This window comes from Eumetopias jubatus, unplaced genomic scaffold, assembly GCF_037043125.1.
Source record: "Eumetopias jubatus isolate StellerSeaLion01/CBP00866 unplaced genomic scaffold, mEumJub1_p1.0 scaffold_6, whole genome shotgun sequence".
Taxonomy (NCBI): Eukaryota; Metazoa; Chordata; class Mammalia; order Carnivora; family Otariidae; genus Eumetopias; species Eumetopias jubatus.
In genome coordinates, this window is record NW_028274812.1 from 55,655,383 (window position 1) to 55,680,790 (window position 25,408).

Consider the following 25,408-nt stretch of genomic DNA (forward strand, 5'->3'; position numbering starts at 1 on the left):
CTGGCATTCTCTGCAGAGTCTAGGCCTTGGGTATACATAGATGAATATGACATCGCCTCTGCCTCATAGAGAACACAGGATAGTTAGAAAAGCAAATAGGACAATGGAAGTAGAAGCACATTCTAAAGTGCCATAGAAATGTAGTTATCATTAGTTTAGGTAATGCTAATGCATAAGCTGACATTGACACTAGTTTGTGAGTGATAGAGGACCTTGAATATCATTCTCCCTCCTGCAGAAATGATAGGATTAACTCTCATTTGGTCCTTGAAAGCAAACTTTATAAATGGAATTATTCAAATAATGATACCTCTCACCCCAATAGGCTTATATTTTTATTGATTTAAACATTTGGAAAGTAGTTGGATTTATGTAGTTTCTTTCCTTTTTGCAGAAAATCAATATCTAAGTCAACTATCTTTGAACTATTTCAGAATTATATGAAGAGATCTTTAATTGACTCAATCATTTCATCGAGTTTGTAATGCATGGACTTTTTCTTATCATCTTAAGAGATGTAGAATTCTTTCAGATTTGTCTAATAACATCCTTTCAAAATGCCCAATCTGTACCAACTATTCTACCACCTAAAACCTTTACTTTGATGTGATAAAAAAAAAATGAATGGAAAAATAAGGTTAATTGTGTGACCTTATGATGGAAAGACATATTATTAGATTAAATTTAAAGATTTTTTTGGTCCCCATGTGGAATTTTTTTTCTGAAATGGAATAATTCATATAATCTGTAAACCTACATGGTTTTTTTTGGTCAGAGACCAATTTGTATAATTAATAATAGAAAGAGTTTTTTAAGAACCAGAGATAGAGGACAGGTAATTTCGTTAGGAAATGGTGCCACTTTGTGTTAAGGTTTAGGTAAGCATGTGCAAAATGTGTACTCTTTGAAATGTATTTGCTATAGATTTTAATATTACATAGTTGAATGTATATTCATTACCTCTCCTACATATAAGTAAACCACAAGTTTACTACTTGTTAATTCGTAACATGCTACCTAGTAGAGTTTTTATGGGAAAGAAAGTAGAGATTTAAATCGGACAATGGAAGGAAGAGTAAATTTTGTATCTCTGTGTATATATAAATGATTAGTAATGCATTTATTATGTGTATATATGATAATATAGAATGTATATATATGATACAATGATTTAATGACAGTATATAAATAGAGCCTTCTAAATATCCTAAGCCTTCAAATAGTAAATATGAGATGGTTAATTTTTTTGAAAGTACTTAAAAAAATCAGTTTTTCCAATCCTTTTTTCTGTGTTTGCATTCAGTGTCATAGTGAGAATGTGATGGAAGACTTTGTAATTGCTGTGGTTTATGAACATTGGTGATTGTCTTTTAGACTAGTTAATTTCTCATTCCTCTTTCCCCCACCATGTATGTTTATTTACAGATATATGTATCAGCGAATAGTTGTGCACTATGCTAAATATTTTATATATTTCATTTCATTTCATTAGAAAGTCAAATGAGGTATTACTATCATCATTTAACAGATAAAGTAATAACACTTAATATGTGACTGGTAGGGTTCAAACCTGGGTCTAATTCATGAGCACCAGAAAAGTCTATCTACCAACATTTAGTTCAAAGAAGTCATTTTGATACAATACCTATAGGGGTAGTAAGATACAGCTACCATTTTTATGATTGTTCTCTTGTTTCTTTGTTTTTACAGGGATTTTCAAGATGAATTATACCGAGTCCAGCCCATTGACAGAATCAACTGCAATAGATTTTACACCTGAGTTAGAAAGTATCATACCTGTGCCTTCCAATGAGACCACATGTCAAAACTGGAGAGAGATACATCACCTAGTTTTTCATGTAGCAAATATTTTTTTCACAATTGGGTTGGTTATTCCAACTACTCTTCACCTTCATATGATACTCCTTAGGGGAATGTTAACTATAGGTAAGAATACCTACCTAATCAAGACGTTTGTAACTTCTCTGGTACTGGCACCAGATGGGCTTTGTGTTGGGGGCTTCAGGGCATTTCTATAGGGCAGGTCTATAGCATACCAAAAATATAGGTCTCTGTCGGCAAATTAGCAGTACGTGTATCAGGTAACTTGCAACGTAGGCCTTTACATGCCCTTATTTATTTTAGATAAGACTGTGTGTGTTTTCTTTTTTTTTTTTTAAAGATTTTATTTATTTATTTGACAGAGAGAGACAGCCAGAGAGGGAACACAAGCAGGGTAAGTGGGAGAGAGAGAAGCAGGCTTCCCACCGAGCAGGGAGCCCGATGTGGGGCTCAATCCCAGGACCCTGGGATCATGACCTGAGCCGAAGGCAGACGCTTAACGACTGAGCCAACCAGGCGCCCCATGACTGTGTGTGTTTTCTATATTGTTTAGATTTTCCAGATATCAAAAACTCCATTTGTATGTAGGAGTGTGTGATCCAAATCCTGGTTCCACCACTTGCTAACTGTGTAACTGGGGCAGGGGATCGAACCTTTCTACCCCTTAGTTTTCCCACGTGTCAAATAAGGGTTAAGATAATACCACCTCCTAGGGTTGTTGTAAGAATTAAATGAGAGTGTGTGTGTGTGTGTTTGCACATGTGTATGTATGGTATTTGACTTCTAATAGTGCCTGGCACATAGTAAGTACTATCCAGTCTTAACCACTATTATTTGAATAGGCATTTCTTATGGCCTATAATGCGACACTGGGAACAAAAGCAATTTCCCAGACAGCATAGTTCAAGTAAAACTTTTCTGAGGGCTCCAGTAATCCTGATGAAGCAGGTTAAATTTATTCACATCAAAATGCCAAAACAATTGAATGAATTATTTTAGCCACTGATTCTTGACAAATTACGCTCTATGTGATTGTTTCTTTGGTGATTTATTTATTCAGGTGCATTTTTGAGCACCTATAATTTGTCAGGCAAAGACTGAAGAAGGCAGTGTCCATCTTTGAAAAAGATACTTTTGGGGGGGCTGGAGAGAAACAGATGGGCAGTCACGCGTGAGGTGTTGGATGCTGTGATGCAGGTGTGCACCCAGGGCCAGAGAGAAATAGAGAGGGTAATAGGCTCAGCAGGAAGGCAGAACAAGGTCACACTGTGGAGATGACATTGGAGCTGGCTTTTGGAAGCTGAACAGGATTTCTCTGCATGTGAGTGTGTGTGGTATCCAGGTAAAAGGCACAGAGGAGAGGGAAATTCAGCACATTGAGGGAGAATGAAGAGTGGCCCATTATGTCTGGAACACATGAAGAATGACAAGGAATGTTCAAAGTGAAGCCTGGAAGTGAGAGACAGACTTCCAGTTATGGAATGAATAAGTTATGGGAATAAAAGGCACAGCGTAGGGAATGTAGTCAATGATACTGTAATAGTGTTGTATGGTGACAGACGGTAGGTAACTACGTTTGTGGTGAGCAGAGCATAATGTATTGAGATATTGAATCACTATGTTGTCCACCTGAAACTAATGTAACATTATGCATCAACTATACTCAAAATGAATAAACAGTAGATAGATAGGTAGATAGATAGATAGACTAGGAAGGGGCTGGCAGGGAAGATACAAGGCAGCTTGTGGGACTTCTGTGTTACCTCTGAGTCAGGTAGGGATTGCAGCAGGCATTACAGTGTTGAATGAAAAACAAAACAAACCTACACCCTATAAAAAGGCAAAGGCTAATTATAAATTTTTCAAGATTTTATTTATTTATTTGAAAGAGAGAGAGTGGGGGCATACACAGGAGCAGGGGAGGGGGAGGGGCAGAGACAGAGGGAGAAGCAGACTCCCCATTGAGCAGGGAGCTCAAGGCAGGGCTTGATCCTGGGTGCCAGGATCATGACCTGAGCCAAAGGCAGACGGCCTAACCGACTGAGCCACCCAGGCACGCTGCTAATTATAAATTTTAAGACACAGTTTTAGAGGTAGGACGGACCAAGGAGATCATCTAATCCGACCAAGAAGAAACCTGGAGAAGTTAAATGACTCATCCAAAATTAAGATGGAGAGAATGTGGCCAAACCAGGACTATAATTCATGTCCTCATGTTCCCAGTCAGTTGAAGCATTATTTTTCCCCTGTCTTCTTTAAGTAATACTATTTTAAAATTCAAAAGAATTTGCTATGAAATATTATTTTAAAAACTTATAAAGTTTTAGATTTTGGTCTGCTCAGATGCCCCAGATCATTCTGATGAAATAAAAATTGCAAATGGATAACTTTTTAATGTGGGAGGTTAGCTTTTATGTGCAGGTATGCTGTTGATATATTTGTATCATATTGATCATTTTATTTTAAATTAAAAGTGTATATTGACTCTCCCACCAAAAATGTATCAAAAAGAACTGGGATATTTTTCCTAAAGTGAGAGAATTGATAAAAAGCAAGATTTCCATAGGTGGGTGGAAAATCATCAAATGAAAAATTCAGATGGCTTAGAAAACTTTGGTAAAATATTCGGGTTCACCAGTAATTATGGAAATGCAAAATAAAATAAAACACACAATTCCTCAGTATCAAATTAAGAGTTTTCAAATTTTGTAATATTAACAACTTGATAGTGGCATTCCCAACTAGTAGGATTACAAATAATCTATATACCTTTGGGAAACAATTCTTCAGTCTCATCAAAGCTATAAAGTTCATTTCCTTGACTTACTGTCAGGTAATCCACCCTAAGGAAATAGTCAGAAAAACATTAATTCTTAATGTATAAAGATGTTTTGGCGATGTATCAGAAATTTACACCCAAAAAATCTCATCTGTTTACCAGTTGGGAAATGGTTAGATAAATTAGGGCTTAATCAGTTACAGTCAGTAAAAACTATGTATATGAAGAATTTTAACAATATGGGGAAATTACCACAATAAGTAAAATAAGTAAAAGTGGGTTTTAAAAGTTTTATATACTGTAGATTTGCCATCAGGTAAAAATACATCAAGACAGTAAGGAAGTATTAAATATCAACAGTGGTTTTCGTTAAGTGGTAGAATTATGGGTTTTGTTTTTCCCCTTTAAAAAATATTTTCTATGTAAATTTTCTGCAACAAAGCACATTTTTCTTTTGTGGTAATGAGACAAAAAACAAAATGGAACTTACTGTGATGTTTGGCTTAGGTATTTCTTTTTTTCTTTTTTTTAAGAGAGAGAGAGAGAAAGGGAGTGTGCACTTGCACAAGCAGGGGGAGGGGCAGAGGGAGAGATAGAGAGAATCCCAATTGAGTTCTATGGGGTGCTGGGGTGGGAGAGGGGAAGTGCAGGAGTCGGGGAGGGGAGTGGGGGGTTTTGGGCCTGAGCCAAAATCAAGAGTCTGATGCTTAATCAACTGAGCCACATAGGTGCCCCTGGCTTAAGTATTTCTAAAATGTGTTTGGGGTTTGTTTGTTTTTTTTATATATATACAGAGAATAACAAATTTATTAAGCTACATGCTGACGCTATTCCAGACATCTAACACGTTGACTTTGTTATTCAACAGGATGCACCTTTTATATTGTCTGGGCCACCCTCTACCGATGTGCCTTGGATATCATGATCTGGAACTCTGTGTTCCTGGGTGTCAACATTTTGCATCTGTCATATCTTTTGTACAAGAAAAGACCGGTAATTACTAAAATTCATTAATAAGGAAGAGATTTTAAAGTCAAAAAAAACTTTTAAAGTGCTTTGTTCAGACTTGAGAATGAACATCTAACATCTTTAGTCCCTTTAATATCATTTCTCTAATTTTGTTTATATATGTCTAAAAGCGAAATATTTGAACACCATGAACTTTGTTCTACAAATAAGTCTTTTTTAAAGATGCACTTATTTATTTTAGAGAGAGAGTGCAGGCGGGAGGGGCAGAGGGAGAGGGAGAGTGAGTCTTAGGCGGACTCCACACTCAGCACAGAGCCCACGCAGGACTCCATCCCACAACCCTGAGATCAAGACATGAGCCGAATCCAAGAGTCGGGCACTCAACCGACTGTGCCACCCAGACCCCCCTACAAATGAGTTTTTTAAACTTTTTACATCATTAAGGCAATTTAGACATGAGGACATTTTTCGTCGTAGAACTTCATTATTTCTTTTGTCTGTTGATATTTAAACGTCACTTGGAAATGTCTTTGCCCAGCTGTAAAATTAATTACTCACAGGCAACTTCCTTGAACATACTAATGATTTACAAATAGTTCCTGCTATTTTGTAAATGTAATGACTTTATTTTTTTCTCATTATGCCCAAAATATTCATTTAAGGAAATCGTCAGTTTGGGAGGGTGTTGCCAAAACATTAGTATTTAACTTTTTTTTTCAACTCTGATTTATCTTTTTGTGTTTCTGGTCATTCTAAGACCAAAAAGATGTAAATAGGATAAGAAAGCAGTGTGACTTCTAGAAATCCTTCCCCACATTGTTTACTAATGGTTCAAAGTACACACAATTATTCAATAAGGTAAAAGATACAGCACTTGTCCTCATCTTATATTCAAAGCCAGACATGTGCACAGAAAACTATGAGAAAACAAGACATTTCACAGGAAACGATAATTTGAATGATATAAATGATACACGTAATAGGCATTCTACTAGACTGTAACGTCCTCAAACGTTGCCACCCAGTCTGTTTTGCTTACTGTATTAGTTTCCTCTAGGTTACCCCGTGTAATAAACAACCTGAAAATCTCAGTGACAAATAACAGTGACAGGCCCTTTTTCTCACCCACCTTATAGGTGGGCTCTAGCAACTGTGTGTCAACTGTGATTCTGTGCTGTGTCTTCATTTCAGGGTCTCTGCTGAAGCAGCAGGTTCTGGTTAGACATGCATTCTCATGGCAGAGAAAGTACAAGAGGACAAAAGAGAAAGACCTGGTGTCTCTTAAAACTTCTGCGCAGAAGGAGCATATGTCACTTTTGCTCACATTCCATTGGCTAAAGCAAATGACATGGTCAAGCGTGAGAGTGTGGGAATAGGCTGGGGTAAGGGGATGGAAAATCCTTTTACAGGGGATGGTAGCAACAAATAGTTGGGAATGATAATATCATCTTCCACCTTACAGTTGTGCTCTGCGTTCCTGTCAGCCGTGATTGTCACATAACAAGTGCTCAAAAAAATATTTAATGAGTGACTGCTTTCACAAGAAGAATTAAGAAGGCTTCATGAAGGAATTGGGACTTGAGCTAAGACTGGCAGAATGAGCAGATTATGAATTTGAGTCAATAGATCTTTCAGTTCCTGTGTTCATTACCAGGCCACATTGGCTAGTGTGTATCTTGAAAGTGGGACATATTTGTGAATAAACTCTTTTAAACACTCGTTACTAGCACTCTGAAGTAGAAGAGGTAGATGGTAGTAATAATGAGGATTATAATTTCTGAATATCAGAACTTGCTGGAACCCCAAGTTCTGAACATAAGGTTCAGAAGTTGCTGCTGTGATGATGGTAGTAGCATCAAGTAAAACACCCACACAGTATCTGTGCTTTTGTTTCTTCTCACATTATAAGCCTACTTTTTTGAAAAATATAAATGCTGGTTCTTTGTTAAAATGAAAGACAGCAAGAGCATTGCAAAGGCTATGGTGACGTCTGAGTGGTTATCATTATCTGGGTCTACAAGCTTTATGGTGTGACTGTCAGGGATTTCATTGGGATGGATGATCATTTGAACCCCAAAGTTCATTCACCTGCTATCCAGTTTTCCCAGACTAATGCTGGGCGCAAATACGGCGTGTGATCTTGGTCTTGTCTGACAGCAGAGGTGATTCAGCCATTTTGCTTTTCCATTCCTCCAGTAGCCAGACTTAATTCTGTGGGTTCTCATTCTACAGAGTATTTCACTTTAAGATGAAATTGCTGCAGAAACCCTTTTACCCTCTTCGCTTGGCTTCAGAATAAATAAATCAGAAGCAATGATTGCAGCTGTGGATGTTTGTTTTCCTAAATTGATACAATAAATAACACTTAAAATAGGCAAATTTTTCCCAAGTTGATTCCGACTTTATGTATTTATTGTTTTGCAATAACATTGAAAAGGTCACGTAATTTCTTTCTGTGAAACAAAATTGTTATGCAGACAAAAATGTTCCGTGTTATTGATAGGAAATGCTAAGATTGGAAAGGTCTATGTTGTGGTTAACGTTCAAAACCTCCACAGCTGTTCTGCAGCGCATGGGAAGAGATGTGATCAATAGTGCAAATCTTTTCCATATGCTCTTGGAGTTGTTTAACCGCAAAAGTGCCCTTTGAGCATCTAAACTTCTGTCCCCGCTTCCTGTCTGGGTACGAGTCCATTGACTGAAATGCAGAAGGGCCATGGTGCGTCTTGCAGATTTGTTTCTTCTCAAACCCGTATTGAGATGGCAGAAGCCAGTGTTTCGCTGTTGCTGTGTTATGGCAGCATCTGGTCATTGCTGCATTTCAGGTAAAGATTGAGAAGGAGCTCAGTGGCATCTACCGCCGATTGTTTGAACCACTCCGTGTGCCTCCAGATCTGTTCAGAAGATTAACCGGCCAGTTTTGTATGATCCAAACCTTAAAAAGGGGCCAGACGTATGCTGCAGAGGATAAAACCTCAGTTGACGACCGTCTGAGTATCCTCCTGAAGGGGAAGTAAGTGCTCTCTGGAAATTGAAATTCCCCGTTCGCCTTGAATCTTCTCATGTGCCCTGGGTAGGGAATGACTAGAAGAGAATGATACAGATCATCAGGTCACAGAGTTTGTTGAGGTGATGAAATCCCATGTTCCAACTGTATTTTCGAATACTACCGAGTTAACAGGTTAGAGTTACATAGAATTGACTACTCTGAATCTTGTGGATGTTAGGATTTCCACCTGTGAACATTTTGAACCTTTATTGACCCTTTTTTTAAAGTTAATGAGTCAACATTGAAGTAGGTTTAAGCATTAAACTTCCAGAAGTTTGTGCATGTTTCACAGGTGATTTATTTTTGAATATCACAAAAACAACTTCTAGGAATATTAGCCTTCTGAGAAGAGAGCCAGTATATACTGTTCTGACATAATTATTAATACCAGCCCTTTCCTTCTCAAAAGTATCTGATTTTGAGCAATAAATTTATGGTCACTCTAGCTATATGAGCAGTGATAACCATTGGAAGGCACATGTCTCCTCAATAGTGGAACCTGTCTTTTTTTTTTCTTGTTGGTGAAATTTATACTGAAGTAAATATTTATGCTTTGAATTATGTTTGTCCTCTGTGGAGTCTTTAAAACTTTAGTACAAAATACCAACCCATTAGATTAAGGATCGTCATGTTATTTGTGGAAATATTATGTATTTATTAACATTAATTTCTGTTATCAGAATGAAGGTTTCCTATCGAGGACATTTTCTGCATAACATTTACCCCTGTGCCTTTATAGATTCTCCTGAATTTAGATCAACTCAGATGCACAAAGGTGAAAAATTCCAGGTATGTTTCATCATGATTTTCAGAAGATTGGAACTAGTTCATGTCTCATTTGATATGCAGAAGATATTAATAGAAAAGTGATTTATTGAAAAAAGAGATTACCATATGGTACATATAGCATGATCCCATTTTCATAAAACTTAAACAAAATAGGACCTATGCATGCATAAAAAGAGGTCTAGAAAGACATATCCTACTTTGGCTGTAGTGTTAACACTGTTATTTCTGGGTTGTGAGTTCGACTGTTTTTTTATTTTCTTCCTTTTGGTTTATTGGAATTTTTATAATTTTTCTGTAGAAAACATCTAGTGCTTTGATTATGAGAAGAAAGGAAAATGTCAGTTGTGGATAATCAGTGTTCCTAAAACATGTCATTGGTTACTTTTGTTGGGAAAAAAACAGAAGCTGGCTTTACCTTAGAGATCTTCTTTTGTTAATCCTTATGAAAAAATTAATCACTTTACTCTTTTATTTTTAATGAATACTTTAAGGGCAAAGAATGAAGTTCTTCATAGCTAAAATTCGCTCCATCATGGGGCACTTTGTTTTGATTCTTTCTGTAAGTGTCCAGCCCTCCCATATTCTTCCCCACTTGACTGATAGGAAAGTAACCAAGAAAATGGGTGAGAGTTTCCTTTGCTCTCAGCCTCTAGATGAACAGCAGTAAGGAAATATCCTGAGAAGATCCTGAGCAAGAGTGTAAATGTGTAGGTAGGAAATGGAATAGGAGGGATGTTATCACCTTAGGGAGGAAATGTCAGTGTTTCTTGATGACACATCTTATTTTTGAGCCCCATTTTGAGGCACCATACAATTTGAGAGGCCACATGGAGATAAAAGGGAAAATTTACAGACATACGGTTGAGTTGAGTTGAGTTTAGATATGATGGTTGGAGCCCTACCCCACTCCTATTCTGCCTGAGTAGCAGGTCTGAATAACCGCACAACCTGTGAAAGTTATGTGTATTTACTACAAGGTCTCATGTAAGTTCATTAACTGGGTGTAGTACTGTTCCCAAGCAGGCTGAGCTTAAGATACACAAGCGTAAAGCTAATGCTGTCTCGTGGCTTCTCGAATTTACACTCTCACCTTGTGTTTGTGAGGGTAAGCTGTGCACTGAGACTTATGTTCTTACTGTACCACCATCTACAAACTGGTACAAAGCCACTTCTTTCCTCTGTCCTTCTTTCCTCTGCCCTCCTTACAATTTCTTCTTCCAAAGCCATTTATCTTTTGATCCGTTTCTCTGTCTAGAGTAGCAAGGGGCATTGCACAATAACTCAGTCTCATTATAACCCCAAAGAGACTGGAATTTGGAGAGGGGGTGGAAACTGAACCCCCTTCGTTTCTAGAAGCAAGTGCTCCCTGAGAGGCCTGGGATATGAACTGGTACTGTCTTTTCCAGTGGACTTCAAATTATATTTTAAGTTAAAAAGGAATTCCTACCACGAGCTGCAGTTTCTTCTTGGGGACTAGGGGCTGGGATTTGGTAGTTGAGAAATGTTCCTGAAAATTGCTGTGGCTATTCCAAAATCATGGCCCAGATCGAGGTATCATAGCCGGGAAAGGATATTTATTCAGCCTTTCCAACACCAGTCACCTTTTGTCTGCACAGAGTGTGGTGTGGCATCTTCTGATTGGTCAATGGATAAAAACTGCTTGAGCATCGTGGAACCTGGGTCCTGCACAGGTGGAGCAGGCTCCATCAGAGCAAACCCTTGGGAGAGATTGTGTTTTGATTGTTTACAAAATGCTCCCATTGACACATACTCAAGAGTAAAAATAGCCATTGCACATCTGTGTAGGAGTACATAGTGCCTCTTTCTGAAGCAGGTTCCCAAATGAAACATGCCACCTGCTCTAACGTCTCACTACCTGTGCCCATAGTAGAGGACATTTGAAAGTGTCAGTGGTCAGACTTCCCCACCTCCATGCTTTTCAACTGCTAGTCTCGTTTTTCTTTAATTCTGAACAATTAAAAGTGTTTTGACAAGGAGCTCCTTCCTTCAAATTTTTATTTCTTTAAATTCATCTTTGGTAGGGGTGCTAATGAATTCTAGAATAAGGTGGAAGGAGAAAAGAAAGGCAAGTGGGCTCAGTGACCGTCTCTCGAGATTGCACAGCAAATGTGGTTTGGGTATATGTGTGACGATTATAACAGGCGCAGTGACGGGGCTGAGAAACCGATTCTGAACTTGAACTCCCAGATGCCTGAGAGGCGCTTACAGCCATCTTGGTACTTACCCACCAAAGCTGCTGCTTAGAACTCTTGATAGAACCTTGGGTATCTTTGTTACAAAAGGTGGAAGTAGTCTTCCGTGTTTGCTTTCTTTTTCTTTGTTGCCGTTGTTTTATGTCAAGTGAGCTTTACCGTTTTCCCATTTATCTTTTCTATTCTATCTCTCACTATTGCTTGCCCCTGGTTGGTTGCATGTCCTGTGCTGTGAAGCCTGAAACCCAAAGCTTTATTGACTTTAAGGGAAGAAGAATGTCTTGGAGATCCCAGCCCTCGTGAAATAAATGAACACTAAATTTCCGCCTGTACTTAAACCAAACCTGATCTTGGTGTTAAGTAAATCTTTTGGTTAAGCTGTGAAGCACTTTAATCGGCCAACTTTGACACTACTGTATATTAGTGCTCAGGAGAACTCTAAGCATTGGTTGAATAGAGCAGTCCTGGGACATTTTTGTGTTCCTGATGTGCGAAATGTTGTACGATTCATGAAGAAAATAACAAATTCTCCCCTGCGGACAGTCAACCAGTCATACTGTTGAGCTGCTCTTGCCAGTCCTGACACATTTGGCAATTCTCTCTGATGTCTTGTTCTTGTGTAATGTCTTCCCATTCTGTGAAGGTGTAGAATCTAAAGAGAGGGGCAGGCCTAGTGCTTTGACGTAATCAAGGCAAACCTGATCACAAACACTCAGTCCAGTTCTCTCACTGAAAGAAATCCTTTTGTATCTCCCAGTGCCATGTTTGCTTTTATTTCCTCAGTGAAATTCTTCTCCAGAACTGAAGCATGGCGCTGCTGAGATACCCTAATGACTTAAGAAGCAAATTTATTTTACAGAAGCTTTAAAAATTCTTATATTGCTTTATAGAAATTCCTCATTAAAATGTGTTTTACTTGGCTGTTGTGACAGGAAATCATTAAACACAAATGTCTATTTGGCAGAAATGAAGCATTAGCCATCATGTAAAATGACCTCAGTCAATATGCTGTCATTCCAATTAAATGCCTGCACTTAGGGACTTGCAAGTTCCTCGTACATACTGTAGGTATAGCTTATCATTTGAATACTGTTGTTAAATCTAAATTTAATAATAATTTAAACAGGTTTAAAGTATTTTTCAACCATCAATAAGAAATGTATTTGCTAAGCAAATGATAGTATCAGAAGTGTCATTGCCTCTGTGGAAACCTGAGGTTACTGGAATGGTTGAAAAGAAGTTAAATGCATTATATGTCACCTAGGTACAATTCCTTTTTCTTCTCCTGGATGACTTCCAACTCCTCTTTTAACTTCTTCCCCCTTTGCACATGGCTTATATGTGCACGGATGACCTCTTTGCCAAATGAAGGCACCTCCAACCCCTAACCCGTTCTTCAGTGCTTGGTTACAGGGCTATGCTATAGTGAGTACCAGTGCTCACCTTTCTCGTATTACTCTTGTAGAATATTATTCAGCTGTCTTGCATTTATTTACCCATCTCAGTATTTCTGGTAACTCCTCAGTGCTGACTTGACCTTATACTTCTCTTCTTAAAAAAAAAAAAAAAAAATTGGGGGGGGGGGAGGGAGGGCTAGATGTCTTTACTAATAAGTAAAGACCAGCGTCCTCCTCTAGAATGTAGGCTTCATGACATTGTGTTCTGCAGTTCTTTGTATGAGGGACTCTTGATGGACTCTGAGCCGACCTTGTGGTCATTTAGCCAAATTACTTTCAATGTGATCGTGTTGCTGAATATTGGACACATTGGGTAGGGTTTGGCTTGGTGGGAAAATATGTCTGGGCTGGAAGTCAGAAGTACTCACTCCACCACTAATCAACATGTGTTCATGAATAAGTTTTTGGTTCTTGTCATTTGGCATCTGAAAAATGAGGAAGAATATTACTTGCCTTATCTGAAAGGCAATTTTGAGGCACTTACTTACCGATGTAAAAACACCTAAATGTTTAAAAGTGCAATACATATATAAAGTGAGTGGGTATTATGTGTAACTGTCATTCCCTGGAGATTCTCTACCACATGCCCCTGTTCTATATTTGTCCAAACACTTATTGCCACCTGAGGGTATCGTATTTTTTTATTTATTATCGGCTTCCTTCACTAGAATGTAAACTTCCCAGGGCAAAGCTCTTGTCTTCCTTGTTCACATTATAATGTCAGTGCCTTTGAGAGTGTCTAGCATGAAATAAGTGTACAATGTATGTTGAAAGAATGAGTGGAAATTAGTTTTTTATGGAGTCATAGAGCAGGTGATGCCTTTCTTGAATCCAAATGTGTTTTGTTTTGTAGATTCCTACTCTTAATATAATAAATAAGTGCAAAAAATTTTTTCCAGGTATACTGACCCACTTTTTAAAGTAGCCAAACCCTGTAATTTGCTAAAGGTCAATTTTCAGCTATTGATATTAGTTGCAAACCTGGGTTTTCCATTTTCTCTTTTAGTAGACATAAATACCCCCTCACCATCAAAACTAGGTTTAATTTTGTGACAAGCCAAGGGGAAATGGTGCCTTTGGAAATATTTGCTCTGAGGCTCAGATAACGATTTCATGTTAATTAAAAAACCCTTTATGAACTTACTTGAGCAGGCATTGGGTTTAACTTTGAGGATATAAACATGGATTTTTTCCTTCAACAGTATTTGTGTTCATTTGTTAATTCCTTCGTATAATAAATGGACACTGAGCACCACTCTGTGTTGGAAGCTGGGCATGCAGACATGAAGATGCACAGTCCCTGCCCTCAGAGTACCCGGTGGAGACAGATGTATCCCCAGATGAGTGTGGGGTCAGTGATTTGAGTGCCACATGGAGCTCAGCGGAGGAGTACTCACTGATGACAGGGGACCTGCATGGGAGGAAGGGCTTCCTGACACTGAGTTGTGAGGGCATAACTCCTCACTCTGGAGAAGGGATTTATTTGAAGAATCTTGAGTTCTGTGCAGTGCAATTACAGGGTTTTCCACTTTCCTGTGGAACAGTGCTCAGGGAAAATGTATGGTTTCCCAATTCTGAGCTAACTGGGGGATCTCTGTGTGAATCCCCAGTACCCTGGAGCTAATCCTGAAAGGTCACATTCAAGAAATACCTGTGACAAAAGGACCCAGAGGAGGACCCTCACTAGCCATATTCCTCAGTTAACAGCCTGGATTCTAAAACCAGTTCACATGAGTCTGTTTTCTCCTTCTCTAATATGCTGGCTAGGCAGAAGGTCTTTCATCTATAACTCACCTCAGGGATCTTACCTCAGTTCTTTTTCCTGAAGCCATATTCTTAAACCTCTGTTGTAATCGTCAGTGTGTACACAAATATTTAACCATCAATTATATGTCTAATTGGAACATTGGTCTAGTACACTCTATAGCACCAGACCTCACACCAGACCTCACAAAACAGAACAACAACAAAACTTGGAGAAGTTGCTTTTGGTCTGCAGATTTCTTGGTTTTAAAATGATTTTAAATATGATTTTATAATAGCTATAGAAGCTTGTGTGTATAGATCTTGCTTTAATTTAACTAATATGACACATCATTGCTGTAATAATATCCACTAAGTTACTCTACTCTTCCTTTCCCCAAAATTATGGTAGTCATAATTCATAAACATAGATATACTTTTTTCTTTCTATGTCTGTTTCTCGGGCAGGTCACCATCATTGCAGATGATAACTGCAGATTTTTATGCTGGTCAAGAGAAAGATTAACTTACTTTCTGGAATCAGAACCATTTCTATATGAAATATTCAGGTATCTTATAGGAAAAGACATTACAAATAAGCTCTACTCATTGAATGATCCCACCTTAAATGATAAAGTAAGTGCTTTTTCTGAGTGTGTTTATTTTGCTAAAAAATTCTGTATAGTGAAGTATACCTCACTTTATGCAACACATATTTTTCTGAATTTTCATTTATTCATCATATGTTAAGTAAGGTGGGGATGCTTGTAATTTAGAGACCCTCCGAGGGAATCGTTTCTCAAGAGCATGGAACTATTTTGTAATTATTATATTTGTCATTACCTAGTGAGGTGTCTCTAAATGTCAGGGACCTCCATTTGTGGTGATGTGCTGATCTCTGATAAAGAGTCTTTTAATCAATGTAGGGAAGATGGTACGCAGGGAGAGATGGGGGACAAGGAGGTCAGAAAGGTAGGGTAGCCGGGAGGCTGCAGAATGAAAAGCACTGGCAAACTCCAGTGAGCAGGAAGTTGGCATTTTAGTGCTGGTGTCCTCCAGTTTGGGACATCCTTCTTGTCAAAACCCCTCCCAGAAAGCCCATAAGTGACGAGAGAGAGAGAGGGGAGGGAGCCTGTGGCGATTCAGTCAGGAATTTCAGAGCTGTATGGATCTTCTCCAGTTTGCAGTGTGATCTTCATTTCCCCACATGTGCATAGAAGGAAATTAAAATGATGACAGAAGAGAAATTGCAGACCATTGTTTCTGTGATAAGTACTGTTCTCCAGGAACTGTGCACATGGGTGTGTGCTCTCTTAAAGTCCTCTTGTCTAGGCCGTTTGTCAAATCAGGGTGGTGCTTATTATTTTTCAGCTTAATAAATAAGCTACTGAGTGTATTAAATTTTTGTAACATATGTGTAGTGATAGCTTATAATAAAAGTTATAGCTAACATTTATCGGCCACTTACTCTGTACCTGGTAGTTTTTTATTTCAAGGAAAAACTAAATGCTGTTTACAGGGAATATATGACCTAAGTCCCGTAGATCTCAGAAATCTTAAACCTTTGCTTTGTAGAAGGCCAAAAAGTTGGAACACCAGCTCAGCCTGTGCACACAGATCTCCATGCTGGAAATGAGGAACAGTATCGCCAGCTCCAGTGACAGTGATGATGGTTTACACCAGTTTCTTCGGGGCACCTCCAGCATGTCCTCTCTCCGTAAGTTATCCCGGGCTGAGAGTCCTCCAGGATTCCGCCGGATGTCATTGGAAATAGACAAATGACAACCGTGATCAGAAAAATAGCTTGGCAAGGAACAATTGGGCAACCCCAAGGTATCAGCAAAAATAACAATTTTTTCTCGCTTTTCTTTGTCCATGTTGCCCCTCGGCTAAAAATCCAACATGAGAGCTCTTATCCCTCAGTCCAAATTGCAGAAATTGTTGGCTTGTTTTGCCGCGTACTCTTCTTAAATACTGGTTCACTGGGATAATGTGAAAGAGTCCGTATGGTCTGCTGGGTATTCGGCTTTGTTGCTTTCATGATTTTAGTTCAAGTGAAAGCCTAGACCCAGCAATGGGAATGAAAGAATGAATAAATAAATAACACAAAATAACCATTGGTGAAGATTTTATTGGCACACTGTGGTGGTAAAGCAGGCAGGAAGCAGGAATTCTTGACTGTTGCTCTCTGGAGATGATACGTGTACAACCTCTATTGGAAATATGACCTGTCTATTTAAAATTTAATGCACACACCTTTTGACACAAAAATCTCCCTGCTAGAGTTTTACCCTATGTATATGCTCTTTGGCAAATGATACCGCATTAAGTGCTGTTCATTCCCGCATTTTTCCACAATTGTAAAATTCTGGGACAAACCTAAATATCCATCAGAAATAAAACTGGTAAATAAATTTTTGGTAAAAAAGAGAATGATGGGAAATAACTGCTGGGTGTTTTACTGCTGACTGGTTATCTCAGTGTGAGCCCCAAGAGTGAACAGATGACTGGGTGATGGAATGGTCCTGAAGATGAAGGAGACCACCCAACACCCTTGTGAGTTACCTCATTCACACACACACCCACTGAGAGGCAAGTTTTCCAAAATTATCCTATGGGTTAGATCATTTTAAAACATTTTAAGTAAGGAACATTTTAAGACACAGAAATTTTGAAGATTAGTAAGTGAAATGAGAGAAACTAAATTATTTTAAGAATTATTCCAAGAACAATAGTATAAGAAGAACTTTGAACAAATTCATTTGAAGTAGCAAAAAGTCAGTCAAATTCTCCCATTGCATAAAATAAAAAACTATTAATGTTTCCAATTGTATGTTAATCCGAAGTAACTTTTAAGGAAATACAGATACACATTCAACAATCCTAAATGTTTATGTAAATGACCTTGTAACTTTGGATGCTTTAGATAAATTGGATTAAGGATGTTAAGTATTACATAGTGTAGAGGTTGGAATTGGCAAAGCCATAAAATGGGCGTAAACTTCCAAAGCAAAGTCTAGGCATAGAAATGTGTTGTGGACCCAAAGGAGATTTCAGGAGTAACACAAATGAGAAATGAGAGATGGCTGTATCTTAGTCTAACATAACTTTTGAAAGTACAGACTGAGGCTGACCAAACTCTGCAGTCTGCTAACATATCAAATGCATTATCTTGTTGAAACAGTTTGGTGGTTAATAAGCATTTTCAAGTGGACCCATCTTAATTGCATGTATTGTAATTACTATACTAAGAAAGGTCAGCAGAAAGGGAATTAAACAATAAGTTTTTGTTTTTCTATAGTATTTTATTGTGTAAGCTAAGTCTTTGGGGAGTAAAATAACATTTTAGAAAAAAAAGTTTAGAGTATGTTGTTTAAATAGAATAAAAACACATTTTCTAGATTAACATTTGTACTGTTTGTGCCACCAGAAACCTATATTACCAGGTGGATTGATCACCCATGTTGTACATACAGGCCTGGATTCAAATCTTGCACTAATGATTATTAGTTGTGGAACTAGTAAGTGTGGGTTTGAGTGTGGGTATATGTGAATTGTGCAACAAAGCCCTGCTCATTCCTAATTCCCTTTGACTAATCCCTGTTCTGAGTTTCTTGGCTTCACTTCCTGCCATTTAATGAAAAACATTGGTCCTTGAGTACCGCACTGATACTAATTATGAATTGTTTAATTCATCCTAGCATGTGATTCATCAAAGACTAGTTAGTTCTTAGGTTTTCGCTCAGAACTGAAGTCTGGGGTTTTTGTTTGTTTTGTTTTGTTTGCCAGAGCCATCAATATGCCATCTACTTTCCCATATTACAGATGACATTTCTTGTAAAATAGAAAATACAGAACCAGTCTCGTAAGACTATTAGGCTGAAATAACAAAACTTATCACTTTTGGAGCATGTGGGAAGTCTTAGTAAATGTGAGGTCCCTCAAACAAGTGAGCTCTTATCATTCTGGGTTTCTGACCGTCCCAGGGGGCCACTATGGCAGTTCCTCTCAGCAGCGGAGGCAGCTTCATGAATGCTAAGGAGAGAAGGGGACAAACATTTATGGACAGTAGTAGCTATTATTTTTCAGGAACTCTGGACATAATCACATGTAGTCTTTAATCCTGCATGGAGAGGTATGCTGGTTTTTGCTAGATGACACAGCACCAACAGCCTCCCGGATCTCTGGCTGTGACAAAGAGGCTGCTTTCTCGCGCATGTGCACACTGCGTGTTACTCCAGGCCCATGTTCCCCTCAGTCTGGGATGCCAAAGAGCAGCCCTTATTTGGGTGGCTGCCATTCGGGGCAGAGGAAAAGACAGTGATAGCAGAATTATGTGACGGCTCTGAAAGCTCCCACTTAGAAGTAGTGCATGCAGGGCGCCTGGGTGGCTCAGTTAAGTGTCTGCCTTGGGCTCAGGTCATGATCCCAGGGTCCTGGGATCAAGTTGTGTTGGGCTCCCTGCTTGGCGGGGAGCCTGTTTCTCCCTCTGCCTCTGCCCTGCCCCCTCCCACTTGTGCCCTCTCGCTCTGTCAAATAAATAAACAAAAACTTAAAAAATAAAGAAGTAGCCCGTGCTACTTCCTCTCACGCCCACTGGATCAGAGGGGTCACTTGGCCAGAACCACCCCCAGCATGTGGATCTTTAATCCTCCTGCAGGGGCTGAGCAGGAAGGGGCCTGAGGAAGGAGGGAAAGCAAGTATTTTGACAGTAACATGGATCTACCTTAGTGAGTATTACTTTATTTTACACTTGAGAAAATTAGGAATATGGATGCTTATTCACTTGTTCCAGTTGCACAGGGAGAGGCTCTGGGATACAGAGCTAGGTGTCCTGTCCGATCCATGCTGTTTGACCATATTGCCTCTTGGTTTTAAAAAGAAAAGACAAAAAAATGTATATAACATTTGACTAGTGCTTTATAGTTTACAAGTTACTTTCACACCCATTCCTGCATTTACACCTGACAAGTCTGTCAGCAAGGCACCTTCACTATTATTATTATTTACCCCGTTGCGGATGAGTCCACCTGTACTCAGTACACAAATCACTTCTTTCTCCTACAACCTACGTCACTGGAGAAACTTACCCTCCCCCCCCATTCCTCCATTATGACCAAGCAGTGCAGCAAATAGGTTTTCACAGACCTGTTGATTTCCATTTCAATGAAATTTTTTGCCTTATTCATTTTATGGGGGGGGGGGGTGTTTCTACATAGGAACATTTAAATTTTCCAGTAATGTCCTCTGGTCATTTAGCATATGGTTAGCTTTCAATTCGCCTCATATGTCCTTCCAGAATTACAAGCAATGTTGCTCTATAAGAATTATATTTATTTTCTATATTTTCCTAATTAAACAAGTTTTACATTATTCATTCTAGTCATCAACTCAAATATAGAAGTAGATTTAAATATTAAAATCCATATCAACATTTCCCATAATTATTTTTCAAATCAGGATCAGCATGTGCCCATTCCATTTGGTTGAAAAGTCTCTGAATCTCTGGGCTCCCCTTCCATCTCTCTTTCTCTCTCTCTCTGTGTTTTTGCATTTTTGTTTTGTTTTGTCTTGTTTTGTTTGTCCTGTAGGACCTTGATTCTTAAATGTAATTGTGAATATGAATCACTTGGAGATTTTATTACAGATTCTGATGCAGAAGACTGGGGTGGGCCCTGGCAGCGCCCTGATTAACAAGTGCCCCAGGGGTGCTGATGTGGCTGGCCCCTGAACCACATTCTGAATAGTGAGGAGTAGGCGTCCCTCCCTACAGTCTGGAATTTTGCTGAGTGCAGCCCCATGGTGGTTGCTTGTATTTCCCATTTACTAGTAGGTGCATCTCCAGGCTTGCGTAGATTCTGGTGAAGGCACGAAAAAAGATTGCTGCTGATCCCATTTCTTACGCTGTGCTCTATTTTTTACGTATATCACATGATGCTAAGTCCAGAGCAAGATCTCTACTCTTTGCTGCGTAGACTCTGTATTCCATGTCAAATTATCATCTGAAGACAAGAAAGTAAACTAATGAGATAGTCCGAGAAAAATTGCTTCCTTCCTATTTATTCAGTAGCCCATAATCCACTTAGCTCCTTTTCATTTCCCTGTGGCTTCATTTACTTGTTTCGTGTTGGGAAGCGTGATTGTGAGGCAGACGGACCAGAAAGGACGGGCAGTGCTGGGCATGTGGGAAGGATTGCATGCCCTTCTGTGGCTATAAGCTCTCCTCTCTGCTCCTGCCCCGAGGTGCTCATCAGACTGCCTTGCCATATCCTCCGCCTTATGAGGTTTAGCTCCCACGTGTGCTGTAGAAAACACACACGCATACAGATTGATCGGTCTTGGCAGGTGCATCACTGACAAGCAGTGCCGGGCACAGGCGTCGTCATGGCAACGGGAGGCCATATTCTGTTTCCTTAAAAGTTGTAGAACCTTATTTTAGTTAATTGGGGTTAAATAACCTATTGATGTGGTTGGTTGTTTTTTTAAATCCTGAGGTTTTATAGGCAATGCATTCTGTTGGAACTCGTCTTTGAAAGCTTTTGTTAGTTTAAACCGTGTATCTTTTTCAGAAATTATAATTAAAGTGTGTCATTTTTAAAGATGCTATGAAATATTTAGAGTGAGGTTTTTTTACTGAGAAAAAAAATCTTTTCAAATGTTTTTTGTTATTAATGTCAAGATGGCATTCTGGATGATCTCCTAATTTCATGTGACCTAGTTGCACAAATATGCTTTAAGTGAGCTTACATCTGGTTAGTATTCTAATCTGCAAAGACAAGCAGCATATCTGACATGAGGAGTTTCTCTCAGCTTTCTTACCCATTTATTTACCTGGACAGATACAACAAACGAAGACAGCAGTCTCAGTTTCAAGGCTGCTTTCATGAAATAACCTGTTCAACTCAATTTGTATTCCATTAGCCCTACGAACAGCAATAGACAAACAAACAACAAGCTTTACATGAGTTATCTGGAGAAGTAGAGAGGAGATGGGGTCAGGCAGCAGGAATACTGAGGGAACAGTTCTCAGACCCACCAAGGCGGCTAGAGAAAAGCAGTGCCCCTACCCTGTATGTAAAGTAAGGAGCAGCTTAGGGAGGCTAAGTAACGGGGTCAAGGCCACTGGGCTAGCTCTGAAACAAAGAAGTGTTGAATTTGTTATAAGTTCTTGTTTTGATTTTTACCCTGTGGATGGATTTCCATATCCATTTGGGAATGTAAATTTGGTTAGGGCTGTTCAGCCCCTGCTATCGCTGCTGACACATCCTGACCACGTGCATACATGTTCTCATTTAATCTTCACACCCACCCAGTCAGGTTGGTGTGGTGTTTTCCCCTTTTAGGGTTGAGAAATAGGACATTTATTTCCTCTGAGTCCCTGGTCCCCCAGCCAGTAGGGACTGTGTTCTCTGTCTCCAGAACTCCTGTCATCAACAATCTGTTCACTGCCCTCTATCCTCAAAGTGTTTTCTCTGTAAAATGATGGTAAAGGGACTTTATACAGTTATACATTTTTTAAAGATTTTATTTGTTTACTTGAGAGAGAGGGAGAGAGCCCACAAGTCAGGGGGAGGGACAGAGGGAGAAGCAGGCCTCCCGCCGAGCAGGGAGCCCGATGCGGGGCCCGATCCCAGGACCCTGGGATCATGACCTGAGCCGAAGGCAGATGCTTAACCGACTGAGCCACCCAGGTGCCCCTACAGTTACACATTTTTAAACTTTTAATAACAAATTTAAAAATTAACAAGTTAAGGGGTGCCTGGGTGGCTCAGTTGGTTAAGCGTCTGCCTTTGGCTCAGGTCATGATCCCAGGGTCCTGGGATCAAGTCCCGTGTCAGGCTCCCTGCTCATGAGGGAGCTTGCTTCTCTCTCTGCCCCACCCCCCGCTCATTTTCTATCTCTCTCTCTCAAAAATAAATAATACTTTTAAAAAAATTAACAAGTTAATATACACACAGATAACAAAGAGTAAAAAAAAAATTTTTTTTTCAATGAAAAGAACTAAACCCCTCCAACCCAATTGCTCACTATGAGCAATCACTTTGGAACAATTTGTGTCCAAAATGCTAAATAATGTCCTATTATTTATTGATTTATCCACTTAACGTTTATCTACTAACCTAACTTAGCTCACTTTTAACTTCCCTTCTCCCTTCTAATCAATTTTGTGATATCGCTAGTTTTTATTCTTTTATTATTTACCTTTATAACATTAAATAATATACTTAAACCTCCATTTTGTTTTCTGTCTGCAGCAGTGTTAAAGGTGAGGACATTAGCCTCTCTACCCTTTCTTATTCTTTCCCCTTCTACCTTTACATTGTTGTAGGTCTCTTCCTTAACTTTTAAACAATCAAGATTGATAATGAGTATATTCTGTTATCTCTTTTTTTTTCAAAATATTTTTATTGTCATAAAATACACATAACATCAAATTTATCATCTTAACCATATCTAAGTGTACAATTCAGTGGTATTAAGTACTCTGTTCTTTTTTTGTAACAACCATCCTTGCTTTCTCTATGATTTGTTTTGCAAAGTTTAAGCAGATAAACAATGTTGACGTTATTTTGCTTTATTCAGAACCAAATAGTGGACTGTGACTACATTTCTTTCTTTTTAGTTATAAAGTCATGATTCCTGTTCTGTTCAAAGAAGACTGTTTCTAATATCAAGTAAAAATGGATTCTCCTTTCATATACAACACAAAAATCATGCCACAGTTTACTTCATACTTGACTTTACTTTTTATCCCTGGAGGTTTTTTATTGTCTTGCTTTGGGAGCCATTTTATTCACCATGTCCCTAGTATCTTGTAGTTTCTTATTGATTGTCTTTTAATTGAAATCCAATTTGTTTCTTCTTAAAGTCTTGGAGCAGTTGTTTCTTATTTGAACCATGCCTTCTCATACTGCTTTTTGTCTTTATCGATATTTCTGGTTGCCTTTTTTTCTCTTCGTCCTTGCATTTTTTTCTTATATCTGTACTCTCTCAGCACATCAGTTCTGTGTCCCGTTTATCTCAGAGACATTCCTCACAGAATCTTCCATTCTCCTTTCTCATCCTGGGCTAGTTGTCGTCTGGGTCTGTGCACAGCTGCAATCCTGGAACTGCCTTTCCCATTCCTCTGAGTTTATTTGCCATCCCCATGATGTTACAGGTTTCTCCTCGTGGGCAGGAAGGGGCTGCAGGACTTCCACTGTTCCTCGGCTGCTCACACCTATTGCCAGGCAGCTCAGCACCCCGACCACCCATGTGAGTAGTTAGCAATTGATCTGGAAATGACCTGTTGGGCTAGAGAAAACCTCCTCGTGGGAACCACTCATCTCCAACCTCTCTATTGCCACAATTTGTACATTTCTTTGGTTGAGTCCCTCAATGCTGGTGCCTTAGTTTCTCTAAGGGAAATTAAGGATAAAAGCTGTATCTACCCTTCATCATTATTTTTCAGAAAGTTTCAATTCAAACTCAGTGTCCTCAATTTAAAAAAATCTTATAATATACATAAGCAAGACAGGAAAAGGGATGATAATCCTCTCTAACAACGAAGCCATTAAATCCTTCCCTATCCCCATTCATCAAAAATTGTATAATCTAATTAAAATTCTAAACCCTTTGTAAGGTTTTTAATTACTTGCTAAAGCATTTGGCCAGATGGTTAAACATAATAAAAATAAGAACACTTTGAAAGGAATGAGGGAAATGTCATCAAAGTTAACAGAATAAAGGGGAAAAAAATCATATAACATTATATTAGATAGTTTACCAAAGTGTTCCCCCTTTATAAAAAATGCGTATCTTAAGCAGAGAGAAAAGTCACTTGACAAATTTCATATCGTGATATTCTATTTATTTGGAGATCAAACCTGAGGTTGCTTATTCATTCTCTGGAACAGGTGTGACCTTCACTCTGGATTTAAGCCCAACAAATATGTCTGTTTTCTTTGACTTCTAACAGACGCCCTGGGGCCCTCATGTAATTAGAAGCCCACTGAAATAGAATAAGCTTAATAAGGACAGAATTCTGTCCAAGGGAATTTCTCTTAGCTAATTTTTCACCACTCTGGATACTAGAATTTTGACCGTTAGGTAAGAGCTCCACTGGTCTGCATGTAAAAATGCTTCCTGTGGTTCTTTGACTGGGGACCTTAGGAAGACAGGAAAGGGTCTGGTGGGGCAGGCTAAGCCTGTCCTCACAGAGGCCCACGACTTGCTTGCACTGGCAGGCAACAACCTGCAGGATGCACAGTGGGCCTCCATACAGACTCCTCCTCAGCGAGGAGCCAGCCCCAGCTGCTGTCTGAACAGGTCTGCTGAGGAGAGACTCGACTTCCCAGGTCTAAATCTTCCAGTGGGTGTCCACGGTGTTGTCACCCTCTATGATCTGACAGGAGTGGAAGGGTCCACTGTTTGGTTCAGGGCTCTTACTGCTAAGCCTCTGTCTTCTACATGTGCTCAAAGCTCCTATTTTTGAGTTTGAGTTTTTCTTTCTTCCTGTCAGGATTACTGTTCTCTCTCTCCGCTGAACACACCGAACGTGGTATACAGCTCAGAGGAAGTTCCGCGC

General features: G+C 39.1%; 1 protein-coding gene across 1 annotated transcript in view; it reads left to right on the plus strand.

The window, feature by feature from the left end:
* The first annotated feature begins 1,721 nt into the window (after positions 1–1,721).
* POPDC1 (popeye domain cAMP effector 1) overlaps positions 1,722–25,408 on the plus strand; it is a 29,112-nt gene continuing 5,425 nt past the window's right edge. The window contains exons 1-6 of the mRNA XM_028104288.2: positions 1,722–1,947; positions 5,490–5,614; positions 8,416–8,603; positions 9,320–9,428; positions 15,310–15,477; positions 16,417–16,558. Of these exons, the coding sequence (XP_027960089.1) occupies positions 1,722–1,947; positions 5,490–5,614; positions 8,416–8,603; positions 9,320–9,428; positions 15,310–15,477; positions 16,417–16,558 (958 nt within the window). The remainder of the gene's footprint in view (positions 1,948–5,489; positions 5,615–8,415; positions 8,604–9,319; positions 9,429–15,309; positions 15,478–16,416; positions 16,559–25,408) is intronic.